General features: G+C 39.9%; 1 protein-coding gene across 1 annotated transcript in view; it reads right to left on the bottom strand.

Moving 5' to 3' along the window:
- GABRG1 (gamma-aminobutyric acid type A receptor subunit gamma1) overlaps positions 1–13747 on the bottom strand; it is a 60187-nt gene extending 46440 nt beyond the window's left edge. The window contains exon 1 of the mRNA XM_066548464.1: positions 13344–13747. Coding sequence (XP_066404561.1) covers positions 13344–13435 — 92 coding nt within the window. The 5' untranslated portion in view covers positions 13436–13747. The remainder of the gene's footprint in view (positions 1–13343) is intronic.
- Between the last annotated feature and the right edge of the window lie 2949 nt (positions 13748–16696).

The following is a 16696-nucleotide window of genomic DNA, read 5'->3' as shown; positions in this document are numbered from 1 at the left end:
AACATGAATCAGATAATAATGTAACCAAATGTGGAAGACCTGAATCACTGCTGTTCTACAAGGTGAAAACAGCTATTTTTTTCAGAGGTGATTCATTGAGATAAACCCATCTCACTACCTGACTATCATCTTCTGAACTTGTCTTTAAAATGTGCCCAAGATCACCAAGTGTGCAGTAAAGACTATAGTATCTCTGAAATGCTTATGGCACCCGGTTCTGCAGTTCTGATTCCTAAACCACAGCCACTGATGTGCAGCAACAAGACTGTGGTAAGAATGAATGATACTGGATGGAAGGAGGAAGTGACCAGAATATACAGAAAGTCTTTTGTACACCCTTCAGTGAAACAGAGCACACCACCTGCCAACTTGAATTGTCAGTCCAGTTGGCTTGGGGGGAGTTGCACAAAGCTCTCTCAAAAGAGCACCTAGTCATGTGAAGGCAACAGGACAGGCACTGTGTCCATATTCACTTCCAGGAATCTGAATTACCAATATGCTAAACAGATTTGTCATGCTAAACATTTGTCATGTTAAAGAGATTTTAATTAGTTTGTTTTAAAGATAGAAATCCCTTCAGATGTAAAAAGTCTGCAGGGTCAGTTGAGATGGTGTTATCACTTAATCGACCTTGCTAGGCCATATTCTATAAAGAAACATTCACTTTAGAAAACAAGATGGGTCAAAACTTTTGGTTAACCTTTTGCCAAGTTTTTGTGCATCTCCAGCATTTTCTCCAGGGTTTGGAATGGGATAGAAGGAAAAACAGAAGGCAGCAAACTTCATTCTAAACCAGAAAATAAAATGTTAAATTCAGGTATTCAATTATTTAGTGACAGTTAACTTGGGCTGAGGACCTTTTTACTTCTTCGTCATTAAAATAAATCTGAAAAACCTATGAAGATTAATGCCAATTAACTCCATTCCCATTTTAATGGTAGCACTATCCTGTCTCTTTCACAACCCCAAGAAGAAAGGCAAACTTAATTAAAGAGGAATTCTTTTCCTTTCCAAGTTCATCTAAAGGTTATTTCACTATACGCAGAACATAATACTTGATCATCTCTCCATTTACTGTAAAATGTATTTGTTCCAGCTAAGTTCACTCACTGTCTTTTTCAGAATGTCTGGAGAGATTATGATTGAGAACAAAAACACATCATCAAACATTAAAACATTTCTGTTCCATGGCAGAGTGCTACTTTATGTCTATTAATACAGGTGCTAATTCTGATTTTAATGATTTTATAAATAAGAAAGACACCTCACCTCTTAAGATGCTTATTGTTGTAACACTTCAGCTACCCTCATAAACTCAACAGTAAACTGCAATTAGGCAAAAAGTGCCCCCATTATGCTCTCTGTCCTTCAACTAATTTGAGACATTACCATGACTAATAAATCTCTGGGCACAAGTGACTAAAGACTAAATAAGTCTTTTTAACATCAGGCAATGTGCTTCTCTTCAGAATAATCTTAATATCATAGGTTTTTGTTCTCCTTTAAATATGATAAAAATCAGTCAGGTGACCTTTGTGCTGCAATTAACATCTGTCAAGTTATGCAATGAACTGGAAGAAAAATTAATATAGTGAAAATGTTCTGACTGCTATTTGCATCACACATGTCAAAGTATTATGCACAGAAGTACATGTATGGCATAAGTGAGAGAATTTAAATATAGCTAAGCATCAATTTAGTTGTCCATTCCCAGGCTCCTATTCTTATCCAACACATGGAAGGATATCCAGTCCTCCAAGATGGGCTGATTTATAGGGAACCTGTAGACATCTGGAAAAGTAGAGACTTGTCAAGGAACCTGAGTTATCTCTGCTGAAGCTTTAAGTCTGTGCAGAAGCAACTCAATCAAGCTCTTGGTATCTGTGAGGTTTAGACAACCTTCATAGGGGCCTCGTCTATTTGGAGATAGTGATCCTTCTGTACAAGAAATACTGTGATGATTATTTAATAAATAAATAAGGAGGAAAGTGAGTGTTTCAGATAATTTCTATGCTGACAGAGCTAAAACAAATACACTTCTTTCCTTGTTGCCTTACATATGTGAATGAAAACAGTAAGGTTAGTTGTGTTACTTCATTTACCTGAGGATCTTCAGTTGCTTCAGTAGTTTTACCAACACAGGGGTAGGGCACAGTGACACTTACCTAAATGATGAAATATGCCATAAGACAGCTGTTATTCACTGGCTGTGCTCCCCAGGATACATCCTTTGTCTAAATATAATGCAATTTAACCTTTATTTTGTATTACTTAAAAAACCCCAAAAAACAAACAAAAAACAAAAACAAAAAAAAAACCACCAAAAATCAAAAAATATTTCTTGAATTGTTAACACGACAGATTACTTTGTAAACAATAATACTGCTTCACAGGTTTGTGAAAATAGTTCATTTAACCAGACTGGCCTTCATAACAAGTCAGTCAAGACAGGTAAGGTTCCCAGGAAAGTTTTCCAACAGATCATCTAACCAGACACTAGCTTGCTCCAGAGCACCAAGCATTGTATGCTTGTATGTGGTAAAGTGTATTTATTTCATGGCCCCATCAATGCGAGGTCAGAGCTCACCTGAACTAGCCAAATTCCACACATGAGAAAAGACCTAAAGCTCTGCTGAAAAGCTAAACATGGTCACTGACACACTTATGTCCAGAATCAGACATTTGTACAGAGGCTGGTGATGATTCTAGTTCAGAAGACACAAATGCAAGTACTTAATTGTGCCATGTGAATGACCAGGGCATAGGACCAGGTGTAGATGAAAATCTGAACTCTGGCAGGATGATAAGTTTAAGAAATGCCTGAAGCAGAGCAAAGTTCCTTAAATACAGAGAAAAAATGCAACTTCAATGTGGAATTAATAATTACTCTCATGTCAGAAATTTAAATTATATATTTGCATATGTTATTGAATCTTCTTAAGATAAAACATGGATGTCAGTTAGACTTGTAGTACCCTCAGAAGTTGAGAATTTACCAGCACTCCTTCAGGTATGCAAATACTTCTCTCAAATAGAAAAAATAATTAGGACCACATAATCATGACTCATAAAATAGAAATCAATTCCATTTTTCTAGAAAAGACTTGAAAGCTCACTATCACTGCTAGCTGTCAGTAGTGAATGGTTTAAAGCATTCACTCTCAAGACTCATCTCTCAAAATTTATCTTTCAGACTTTATGGCTGACTTCATAGTCATCAGTTCCCTTACAATTCTGTGGAAGTGAACTCTTGCATTTCATCATCAGCATCGTCCCTGATATGCTTTATGTGTCACAGAAATTTTCTGGGAAAATAAAAGTAACTGCAAGCAAAAAACTACAGCTACTGAAAATATGTGTCCAAAAAGCACCACTTACGCCTCATAATCCTGTGGGATATAGACCCCCTGATATTATAGTCCTTCCTCTTTATCCTTCCCAAACTGGTTTAGACATTCTCTTGAAAAAATCTCTTTCCCCCCATCTATTCCATCTCCAATGTTTTCATCAATTTCTCCCCCTTTCTGCTTTGCCAGACTTGGGCATATTCTTTTGTGTGTCAAAGTGTATTTCTCTCTCCCACTGAAGTATGTTTTACTTATTCCCTATATCTTCTTTCCAGTACACCAACCACATACTCTTAGGTTGATTCTTCTTCTGAATACACATAGTGCCTTGTGCTATTTGTTTTGTTTCATATTTGTCTGGCTGTTTATAATTTCCTGCCCTGCTTTTTCTTTCCCTTCTTCTTCCTTAGTGTTTAGCGAAGGGATTAATTTGGACATTAATTATCAGGGAAAAGCGTGAAAAAAATATTAGGAATTCCTACACAGAAACATTTGAACACTAGAAGTATAAGTTACATAGGGAAGTTCACTTGGTATTAAATAAGCTTTGTTGCAAAAAAAAATGAACAATCATAGCAATAACAGAATAAAAACATGCGCCTCTGGTGTTCACTCCCTGTAACAAAAAGCATTGCCTATGTATCTGAGTGGACCACTAACCTTGTGGTATGTTCATGCATATCACAAGTATTGGATGATTAAGGTCTTTTGAGCCATTACATCTTTGAAGCACATCTCTGAAAGATATTAAACATTTCCTCCAACACACTAACTTCAGTCCAACTAATTTTAATTGCAGTGATACCTTCACTTAAAAGCATTATCACATTTCTCAAAAAATCTTCAACATCTTTGTGACATCTATATATTAAAAACTAATTCAAAATTACTGAACAATACAACCAGACTTAACTCTGAGCACTGAATAAAGGCACAATCTGACTGCAAAAAATATTTATAGAAGTGTGGATTTTTAACAAGAGGAACAACAGATACTATTAAAGCTATCCTCTGGGAGAACAATTTTGTTCTGAAATCCACACAAATTGCTCTTCTCCAAGTCAGTTTTCACATAAGGCTGCATGCTGTTTGAAATAACACTGGTCAAATCCTATTAATTCAAATAGATTTTACTGATCTCACTAAATTGTCATAAAGACTCAAAGCATCTCAGATATTCTTTATCCATCAGTCTTCTAACATAATACAAAATTTATCTTCTCTCCTTGAAAGTTCATCCAAAGACTGATATGGTCAAACCAGTATAACTGCTGCCTCTAGTCCTATCAAGCTGCAGCCCAGAAATCAATTGACAATTTTTCTCACATCTCTCTAGCCAAGTACAGGTAATTCTCTGCACCACTTCAGAGCTGCTGGATTCTCAAACATATTCAGCTTGATTAATATAGCAATCTTACTTTGACCATGTCTTTATCTCCATATGTGATGACAAAAATACTCAGTTGTAGAGACCTGAGGCAGAAAACTACCTGTTTCTACAATTCTCTTTTTGTGCTACACAATAGGGAGCTAGCACTTTGCACACATAGCAAAACAAAACAAAAAATACAAGCTGATTTCTGCAATTTTCCAGAGAAATTATTAGTTTTCACATAAAATTTAGAAGGAATCTTGAAAAGTTTACTTCTAGTCAAAGGGCTGAATCTGAATTCAGACCAGGGTGCTTGCCTAATCCAGCTGATATATAAAATTCCAGGGAAAGACATCCCAAACCTTCACTGGATATCTTGTTCTGCTGTTTAATTATCTTTTTAGCAATTTTTTCTTTATATCTAGTTGAGATTGCAATTCATCACCATTGTTTCTCATTTTCTTACCATGCACCACTAGGAGTGCCTACCTCTGTTTTCTGGATTGTCTCCCAGTAAATGCTGGGGACTGATGCTGAATCCACATCAAGTCATCTTTTCTCCAGTCAGATCAGCCCTTGCCTCTTAGGACAGGTGCTCCTGCTTGACCAGCTTGGTATCTTCTCCTGAGCCCCCTCCAGTTTAAACCCCAAACTGGATGCAGTATCTACATGCAGTTTCACAAGGGTTGAGCAGAGGGAGACAGTCAATTTCCTCAACTTCCTGAATGTGTACTGATCCCACAGCCCAGGAGGCTGCTGGCCCTCCCTGCTGCTAAGGTGCCATGCTCTCCAACAGCAGCTCCAGGTCCTTTTGGAAGAGCTGCTCCCCAGCTAGCCAGCTCCAGTCCTGCTGAGGGGGATTTTCCATTCAGGTGCAAGATTTTAGCACTCATCCTTGATGACTTTTATAATGTTCCTGTCAACCCATTACCCCAGGCTCTCCTGCTCCCTCAGAACAGCAGCCCTGTCTGCAAACATATGAACTTGGTAAAAAAGTAATATTTCAAGATGGAAAAAAAATGTCTTCAAGAAACATTATGGCTGAAATCATTATTCCCGATACTCTGAGCAGTTCTTGCTCCACCTCAGACAAAGAAGGAAATAGGACACTCTTCTCACTTCTCTTTCCTTGAAGCAATTACTTTGTTTTCTGATTACAAACTTAAAGAACATGTTGTATGATGTCTTTTCACAGGATCATGGAACCATTTAGTTTGGAAAAGACCTCTGAGATCATCAAGTTCAACCTTTGACTGATCATCATCTTGTCAACCAGACCATGGCATCAAGTGACACAGAGTTATTTCTTGAACACCTCCAGGGATAGTGACTCTACCACCACCCAGCTCAGCCCCTTCCAATGCTTTCTGGGAATGAATCTATCCCAATGTCCAACCTGAACCTCCTCTGGCACAATCTGAGGCCATTTCCTCTTGTCCTGTCTCTAGTTACCTCAGAGAAGAGGTTGACCCCCACCTTTACAACCTCCTTTCAGGCAGTTGTAGAGAGTGGTAAGAGCCCCCTGAGCCTCCTTTTCTCCAGGCTAAACAACCCCAGTTCCCTCAGCTACTCCTCACAGGACTTAACCTCTAAATCTTTCACCAGCTGCATTGCCCTACTTTGGACACACTCCAACACCTCGATGTTTTTTCTCATAATGAGGGGCCCAGAACTGAACGCAGGACTTGAGGTGCAATCTGGTTTTCTCCATTGGTAGGTTTTACTTTCTTTGTGGGTTTTGGCCAAAGCATGCAATCAAATAACCAAAATGTAAACAGCCATAGTGCACTGTTCATCTAGACAAAGCAGCAGGAAACCAATGAAGACTTGAACAGAAAGTAAGAGGGTAACCAAAGCAAATTATAGAACCTAAGTAGATATAATTGAAGAGGGACAACAGGTATTAAAAAAAGGTCAAAATATCCCCAAACTGCTAAGGAAGGTCCCAGTGTTGATAACTTCTCTGGTTATGTGAAACACGTACTAACCATGGCAGTACCAGATCTCCTGGAAGTTTCAGACTGATCATCACACAAAGACACAAAGACAGGAACACATAAATCCATGTGTCACACATCAGCACATCATTCACACATTATCTTCACTTGACTGATGGAAAGTTAATTGCCATCAAATTCAAAATGAGCAGATACACTGTTGATGGGCTTAGTGCTTTGATCTAAGATACACTTTCCATAGTGAAACTAGACTTAAAACAAATCTTTGATAAATGAATGCTGAGAACTATAACCTAAAAAAAAAAAAAAGATGTTAACCTAATTAAATGCCATCCCACACTAACTATAAAATTCACCGAATTGCAAAGTTAATTTTCTTAAATATCACCAGCATCTCAAAAAATATGAGCAACCCTTTATAAGGCATTTCCAGTCATTTAAGCTGATGGTATTTCAGCATATCCATTTGAGTATTTGTTCTAACACAATTCATCATATATTTCCTGCAAAATCTTCAGGTGACAAGAAATCTACCAAAACACTTCACAAAACCAAACTTCTGTGAAATAGTTCCAAATTCTGCTACACATGTGAGCAGGTGCTATCCTCCTCCCACAAGAGCCAAAGAAATATGCATGACTGAAGCAGCAACAGAACCAGAGACTTGCATTGAATTGCACACTGTAATTGCAGCATATAAGTAAATTCAGCTTGAAATTACAGTAAAAGCCACACAACTACAATAACTAGGCAATGACAACATGTACCCACTAGAAATATAATTAATAGGTTCTACTGAAATTTTAGTGTAAAATTAGGCAATTATGGACTAATCCAAAGGTCAGTTAAGTTAATGAATAATTGTATGGAAAGATGAATATACTCTGTAAGGACTAATGGAAATACCTAAACCATGTAATCAAAAGCTTGCTGTCTCTATGCACAAAATTGTCTTCTCTGATGTTGTGTATTACATTACACATATCTTTCAAACAGAAGAATTACACCTCTTGTTAGATGGTAACTAAAATTTATGGTAGTCAGAGTTGTCCCCTGCTGGACACAACGCACAGGCCATCAGCTGGATAGCCCTCACTGGCAAAGCAAGAACCTAAGGTATACGTCCATAGGTCACCTACAGCAGGTCTAACACAACCCAATCCATATCCAATGGCTGTATGGCAATGATATTAAGAACTGTTCTCCTCCAGAGAAAACAATGAGGACACATTATTTTTTTTAAAAAATCTACATAATTTATTCTGTCATGCAAATTTAACATTGGACAATGAAATAAAAAAATTTTCGTGACTTACATTTACATTTTACCATCTAAATGGACACTGAATGCTACATTTTTTTACTAATATAAATTCTATCCAGTCAAACTTTATTTAGAAAGACAAATTGGACAATAATACTACATTACCACTACTAATAATAACACTTAATCCCTCATGATACACTGCCTTAAACAAGAAGATAACCATATTAAAGAAAAGGACTAACAATCTATTTGAGACATCAAATAATTTAATCCAAAGGGGATGTATCCCCTTTGTTCTACCTCAGATTTTTCCTATCCACTAAGTCTGTCTGTCTTCCTTAAAACAAAGAAAAATTGCTGCATATAAATTTAGAAACAGAGAATTAGACATTCACACCTTACCAGACACGAATGCAGTGACACAGAAAAGAATTTGACAACCAAGGCAAAAAGAACATGAGTTACACCTGAACAATATTGGAGCTAATCCTGTGAGACAGGATCTGAGCAGTATGAAGTAGCAGTGAAGAAATATTCTGTGTGTATCTCTTCTTCAGACAAAAAATTGGAAAGCGCACAAAAAAGTGGTCAAGCAAATAATTAAATATTTTCTGAAGAAATGTAGGTATCTCAGTTTACTCATGTGAGAGAAGAATGTAAGTGGCTATCAAGTCGTCTCTTAAACGACACCTACCAGGGATGTGCTTCAAAGGTTAGTTCAAATGACTGCAGCATGGCTGAATCCAATTCAGTGGACATTTCCACACTGCAGAGAGTGTCTCCAATTGTGACACATTTGTACACAACTTTCATTTTGAACTAGATCATTCATCCTGCAACAACTGCGTGGAATCTAACCACACTGGAGCTTCCTGTCGCCCTGAGGTGAGGAGGTTTCTACAACATATTATGAAAGATTAGGCTGGAAAGAGAAAGAAACCAGGATGTTTTCTGACCAAAATACTGATTCCTTTAAGAATTTTCGGGATTCACTTGAGATGCTCTGAGTTCTTGTCAGGGCAAAACTTGGCAGAGGCAATCAGAACAAGGAGGAGCTTTGATGACCACACTCTGCTCCTGAACAGCAGCTGCAGCCATTGGTCTATACCTTGAGGCTACCCTGCAGAACCAGAAGTATAAAAGAAGATGTGGATTTTCCCACAAAGAGATGGACAACGGGATCCAGTGGCTGAGCCAGGTGTAGCAGGTTACACTGGGAACAGGAGATCCACTGGCTGGAAGCCAGAGAAACCTCAGACTAGAAATACCGTGTAATATTTCATCAGATTCTTCCTCACCAAGTCTGTATGCAGGAACTTAGTTAAACTGAAGGAGCAAACCTAATAGAGGTGCCACAGTAAATTCTCCAGTTTTGTTTAGCCTCTTATACATTCTTATATAAGACCAGATTATCTCAACAGATCCTACTGACTGGAAAATCCCCAATTAAAGCATATTTTAGAAACAATTTATTTCCACCATATCCATATCAATGAAATTGCCCTCTTCTTTGAAATAAGTTCTGTTCTGATGAACTCCTGATGACCTTCCTAATCTCTCTTGTTACCTTTATTAGTTCAGTGTTGCTCCATTATTTACCATTTTGGGTTTATATATATATATATAATCAATTTTTTACATTGACTTGTAGGCCACTGAACTCACCACATTATTTTCAGTCTTAAATAATGTTTGCGTGTGTAAAAATTCAAAATCAGGACTTCTGTGTCAAATTCAGATTAATTCAGTTGCATCTGAATCACTCTGTACAAATTATTGCTATTCAGAGAAATTAAGAAATAAAAGTTAGTGTCATTGTCATCCACCAGCCTTTAAAGGTTCCTGTCAGTGTTTTACAGTAATTTGTAATTCATACTTGTCTCTGCTGCTCTTTACCAACTAAGTTATGATATTGTTATTTTACTCATGCACATGACCAATTTAGGATGCAGTGCAAGAAAGTTATGCAGGTAATTCAAAAAGTGTTAGTCTCTTCTATCATAAATGGTACTACAAAAAAGGGGTTTGAGACAATCACTTTTGTTTTTCTGTGAATTCAACACATACGACTCTTAGTTTAAATTTATGATAGCCCAAACCAAAGCAACTCACTTTCAAACAGTGCATATACCTAGTCCATTTAAGTGGTCCTATGTACTAGGTGTTCTGTTTTACCCAGATTAATACAATCTGTCTAGAGCTTCAAAGAAAAAACACCTTATTATTCTCCCGATCTCCTTGTAATCTACTCTGTAGATAGACTTCTGTATTCAGAAAAAGAAGTTGAACAAGCTCAACAAGTGCTCACCTGTAAACTTTTCTGTCCAGCTCAAAAAGGCTTGAATTTGCAGCAAAGGTGCTTTTTTTAACATCAGGCAGATTTAAAAAACAGAAAGTTAAAAGTAAATGAAAATTTGTTTCAATTTGCTGAGAGCCTTTTCTTTATTTAACAGTTCGACATAGTTTGAAGGTTTCATTGAAACCGCTGTAAGAAGATTATGTGCAAAGACTATAAGTACTTCTCAATATTTAGGTCTCTTTAAACTTTATACCAACAAAAGAAAATATTAACAAACTTTCAATATAATAAACTGTATTTTAAACCACTGGGACTGCTGAATAACAAGTTCTTTGTTGTCACATCATGAACAAAGCACATAAGAGTGAGGATAATAATGAATAAACATCACAGATGTTCAAATGAAACAGTAAATCACTATTATCAAGCGCTAAGAAACCAACATTGTTATGACAGGCTTAACTCTGATCCAGGAATTTATATGAGAGGAAAACGTAGGCTGTATTACATATTTTCCTAACAGATACTTTGAAAAGAAAATATCGCTTGACATTTGTACTTGCTGACAGTTGCATTTCAATAGAGCATTTATAATTGCTTTTAAAACATCAGATTACAAATTGAAAGGGAAGATATGGCCAAAATTAAGTTAAGCTTAAAATATACTTTTAGGCATGCTGACCAGCATGTACCATTTAAAGAAGTATAAATTGGAAGAAAAGTTACAGTTATGGTGTACTTGTACGGGTGGAACTGAGAAAATAACATTAATTATATTGTCAGTTCTTTTGCTCTGCCTATCAATTATCTGTTTATTTGAATTCAACAAGAAAAATGGGTTTGTCAGACATTTAGGACTGCAGTTACTGCTGGGTAAGTATTCTTTCCCTGCACATATCTTGTAGAAAGGCTCACGGCCCAATTTCTGCTACAGAAGAGATATCTCAGATTGACAAAAGTAGTCCTTCAAAATACTGACCCATGGAATTAAATCAAGGGCATTGGCCATTCTGATCTGCTAGTGCTGAAGGTGAAGAACTGGAGGTAAACAGCTTCTTTATGGGAAAGAGTTCCCACACTTTGGTGTGGGAAGTTTGGTGCAATGTCACGGAACAGCTTTTGGGGCAGTATCTTAATAGAATAAACTCTTGGTTGGGCTCAACTTCCAGTGCCTTTGCTTAGGCTTTAGCTCCATTTGTTGCAGCTGAAGCAACTTTATTCATACTCAGCCCAAAGTACTTTGTGTATACATGCATACTAAAAATGATGCAATTTGCATCCTTTTAAAAATATCTGTTGAAAAGGCAGACTGGCTCCTGCAAGATAGTTTTAGAAAAACTGGCAGAGTTAGTGCAGCCTCGTCTACTCTTGAGAAAAAGCATTACTCCTGTGTTTTACTTTGAGCTTCAAGGAAAAATCTTGGGCCAAAACTATAGAGAGGCATCCAAAGAAGCAGAAAAATAGTATTTCCATCCTACTTTGTAGCAGACTTTAAAGAGTGCCAAAGGTCCTAAGCAAGCACCCATGAATTGCAATGCTCTACATACCAGAGAATCATGATCTGCAACACATGTCCATTTGAGGTCACTTAAAAGGAAAAAAAAAAGGAGGGGGGGGGGAAATTTTTCAAACACCACTTTTCCATGTAGCCTCTGAAAAAAAAGTCAAGGCTGAAAACAGTTGATTCAGATACATAGATATTCATACCAAAGGTTCCCTTTTATCTGAAATGTCCTGGAACACAGAAAAAAAAACAATGCATGTAAGTTACCTCTTTTTCTCACTTCTTATCAACTTATTTATAGATTATAATGTTAATGAGATGCATCCATAGTAATCTACACCTAGTTTTATAATCCCAACCACAGTCTGACAAGCAAAGCAAAATAATTTTTTTTTTGGCTAGTTCTCCTCCTTTGTTACAAAGTCTTTGAACTGATAAATTAGCATGCATATTCTTTTCTCTCAAACCACTTGATAATTTCTTTCACACCTGAGGTACACTACGATCATTAAGAAACATTCTGAAGACACACAGCTGCACTGGTATCATTTTCATCAATGTCTTTGAAAAACATTTCCATAATTTATCAAGGTTTTAAAAGACACAGGTTAAGAAAAGTATAATCACTGGTTTTTCTACTAGGATAACACAGCAGCCTTCTGAAGATGAGAGATGGGATGAGATCAACATACCTCACACATCATTCAGTGGTGAAGGGGTCTACATGAGCCTTAAAAATGTTTAATAGATTTTTTCCTCCTTTTTGCTAGCCTTTACACTACATATTTTTATATCCTCTAGAATGATAACTTCGTCTTTCATTTAAAAGAAACACACACTGAGCAACAGTCAAATACCCTTTATTTATACCTGAAGTGCTGCTTTGTGATTTTTATGAGTATAACCTGTGGAATGGTTCACATTAGTTCTGCATCATTAATGGAGTTGAATTATCACATTGGTTTTCGTTGTTATGGGTACTAATAACACATGTACACAGCTGTACCAAACTGTTGTTTCTTCAGAGGTCTCCAGCTCAATTTTCTAACTCTCCCTTAAAACGCACCTTTTCAACTTCGGGGACTTGAGCAGCTGCCCTGCTCCATCCCACGCGTGAGCCCGATCCCTCTCCCAGCGGCAGGAGCCGGTGCCGTGCGGGGGCTCCGCACGGGTCCCGCGGCCGCGCTGGGTGCCCCGCACCAGCAGCCGCAGGAGCGGCAGCGCCGGCCGCGCTCCCGGGCCCTCTCCCCGCAGCCGCCGGCGGGGACGGGCGGCACCGCGCGGGGAGCTCGGGGCTCCGGGCCGCCCTCGGCACGGGGAGACTTTTCCAGCACCGAGCCGAGCCTGGACTCACCAACCCGCCCAGCGAACAAGTGGGATGCGGCTGAAGTTTTACTTTGCCGGAGCCGGCTCCCGCCGCAGCCGCCCGCGGGAGCCACAGCGGCAGCACCGACACCTTTCTGGTTGAAGTTTGGGGGCGCAACACGCCGCCCCTCCTGCCCCGGCCCCCGCCCCGAGCCCCCCAGCTCAGCCTGGGGCGCGATGCGCAGGTACCGTGTCCCGGCGGGGGGAGGCGCGGCGCCCCGCCGTACTCACCCGCTCCCCAGGCGCACGGTCAGCAGCAGCAGCAGCAGCCGGGCCCCGCGGCGGCGGATCCAGCGGGGCGCGGGGCCCCCCCACGCATCCATGAGCGAGAAGGAGCTCTCCCTTGCCCGAGTTTTCTCCGGAGAGCCTGGGAAATTGCGACCCTACCGATCCCACCACCCCCCGGCACACGGCAGGGAGAGGGAGAGGGAGGGGAGGGGAAGGGGGAAAAAAATAAAATAAAACACCCAAACAGGTAGAAACCCACTCTGCAAGGACCGAGCAACTCGCCCAATAGGCTCATCAGGTTGCTTCATAAATTATCCTAAAAACTGCTGGACGAATCAATCCCTAGCAGAGGTGGAGCCTCGTTTACTAGAAGGGAAACATGCCTGGGAGAAAGGGTGGCATTGATTTGGTATTTTCCTCCAAAGAGGGAAATGAAATAAAGCTTACGTATGTACATATACATGTAAATATAAATAGGCAAAATGTATAAAATGTTAAATGCATGTTTATAGCTACGCATATACATTTAAATATTTCTAATTTTGAAGCTACTCAGAGGGCGACTCTCCGAGGGGCAGCCGGTCCGGTCCTCCCAGCCTAGCGGAGACCCGCAACCAGGAGCTGAGACGCCGGGGGATGTGCACGGGCACCCGCGGGTCTCCACGTCTGGCACGATCGAGATTTTGCGGGGGGCGGCCCTAGCGGCGGGGAAGGGGGCATCCGCCATCCCCTCGTTGGTCCCCAGGAGAGGGAGCACAGCCCTGCAGCCGCAGTCCCGAGAGCCGCGCTGGAGGCAGGCGGCGTGCCGGGCGCGCAGGGGCAGCCGCGGGAGTTGCGCGCAGGCTCGGCGGCCTCGGGCGGCTCTGCGCGGCCGCGGAGCGCCCCGCGGGGACGGGCGGGAGGCGGCCGACGCGCCGTGCTGCGCTGCGAAATGCGCTAGGGCATGCAAACCGCAAGGGGATGGGGGGTTTTCTTCTTTTTTCCTTCGTGTCTCCTCTCGGCTGCTCCCTCCGCAGACGTAGGCGGGAAGGTAGCCAGACATGCCCCCAGCAAGCCCGCACGCACATCCCTGAACCTCAGGCAGAAAAGCGCCGCGGCAGAGACCACAGGTTCCGCGCTCGCAGGCTTCGACCGGCAGTAAGGGCGAGTGGGCACGTCCCGGCGGGACCAGCGCTTGGATAACGCGTATTTCTCCTCTCGGCTTCAGGCTGTCACCAAGCCAAATCCCCGTCCCCGGCGATGCCCTTGTTCGCAGCTCTCTACAGGGCACTTATAGAGTAACCTGTGCACCGAGTTCTCGGTGGAAGTAGCAAACCGTTTTATAGCCATCATCATCATCCTCCTTTGAGTCAAGTTGTCACTGTGCAGAAATGTAAATAATCCCCCATCCAGTGGTTCTTCCTGTGAAAGGCAGTGTTATGTCTTCTTTACACATCATCATCTGCTTATTATTTTATATATACAGCTTACTGCTTTAATGGTTAAAGAAACTCACCATGCTTCAGAGAGCTGCAGTACATTAAATGAAAATTCAACAACTTGAAAATTAATAGCCAGTCCTGGGGGTACTGGCAGACGGTAAAGGCACATATTATTGCATGACCTGAGGTCTCTTTACTGGTGGATTAACACAGCAGGCAGCATCCTAGCATGATGGCAAAGGCATAAGCTCAAAGCATTGCATTTATTACAGAGTAAGTGCAGAAGCAGCTCCTCTGCTGCAGCTGGTGGCACTAGCTCCAAGAAGCAGGATTGCTGTCCCTCTCAGCAAGACAATGAGCACAGCCCACCCCCAAGTCCCTTTCTCTCTGGGAAATCCCTCTGCCCTGAAAATGGCCTGGGTCCTTAGGTTTATTATAAATTTATCTGTCAAATCGACTGCATTTTGCAAAATATGCAATAAATGCTTATGTCTTTGCATTCTGATGTTTTTGGAATCATTAAAGCTCTTTACCACTCTATAAAATTCTACCCTGTCACTGAGAGATACGCAATTAAAGTAAGTACTGCAAAAATTTGACATAAGAAGTTTAAACATACTTACAGGATTCCAAGACATCTTCTTTCTACATGAGCAGTTTGGAGCATCTACCTAAAAACTTAATTTCACCCCTGTGATGATCCAGCAGCTTGCTAACAGTGAAAGAGGTGGAAGATTACAGCTAAAATAACATGTAGCACAAATAGTGAGAAAATGGAATTTTTCATTTGATTTCAGGGTTAAGAACACTAAGGCATATAGAAGTACTGTTAAAAAAATTAAAAGCAGCGCCAATGCTATTTCTCAAATGAGACAAAACTAAGGATAACATCTGGACAAGCTGGTTTCAGGTTAAGGATGACATCTGGACAAGCTGGTTTCAGGTAGTGAATTTTTCTTGTACTTTCATGCAAATAGAAATCCATCCCTCTAAAAACTAGAGAAGAAATTATTCCATAATTAAGTAAAATACTAGATGAGAAATAGGTATAAAAGTTTTGAAAAGCAAAGAGGGAACAGAAAATAACAAAAAAAACTTTTACCATCAGAAGAATACATGAAGGGAAAGAAATCAACTCAGATTGTCTGTATTCCTGAAGAAAATAAAAGAAGCAATAAATGAATTTTAAAACAGAAAAATAGAAAAGAGAATATCAAAGAAAAGCTGGGGAAATCACCTAGTTGGGTGTCAAAAGAAGGAGATATTGATACAGGACAAAACACTAAAAGATAGTGAGTTAGTTACTAAGACCTGCAGATATTTCTCCTGGGCTTGGTACTGGCACAGCTAACCTAACAACAGTATTTAAATTCTCAGTTAAAAACACCTTCTGATGCTGGAAGTAAGAAGGCCATCTTTAAAAAAAAACAGCAACCAAGATGAAGAAACAAGTTAATCATGTCTCTTCAGACCTGCTAGGCATCATTTCAGAATCATCAAATTAACCAAAGTTAAGCAAAACTGCAGGATTCACATCACTACTATTACTAAGGAGGAACAAACCAGAATAGCTTCTGCAATGGAAAACCACATCTCTATCTTCTACAGTCATATTTAATGAATCTATCAATAGAAGAACAGAGCTTCATAATTCACTGTCTTTCAAAACCATTTTAGGTCTATCAGGAATTTGTTAAAGAAGATGCATAACTCTGGGGTCAGTAGGAAAGTAAGGCCATCTTTCAGAAACTGCTTGAGACTACTGTCAGCTTTCCATGTTAAAAAGTTGAGTTCTTACAAGTCTGGTCTTGAGACTATTGTATTTAACTGATTACTTACTGAACTAATGGTTTCAAAGAGAAGAAACCCAAAACCTCTCAGATGAAAGTTTCAAATTGGTGAAGTCTATAGAAAAAAAAGTGAATACATTGTTAA

This window comes from Molothrus aeneus, chromosome 4 (assembly GCF_037042795.1).
Source record: "Molothrus aeneus isolate 106 chromosome 4, BPBGC_Maene_1.0, whole genome shotgun sequence".
Lineage (NCBI taxonomy): Eukaryota > Metazoa > Chordata > Aves > Passeriformes > Icteridae > Molothrus > Molothrus aeneus.
Note: the sequence above shows the minus strand (reverse complement) of the source record. Positions and strands in the feature narration are given on the sequence as shown.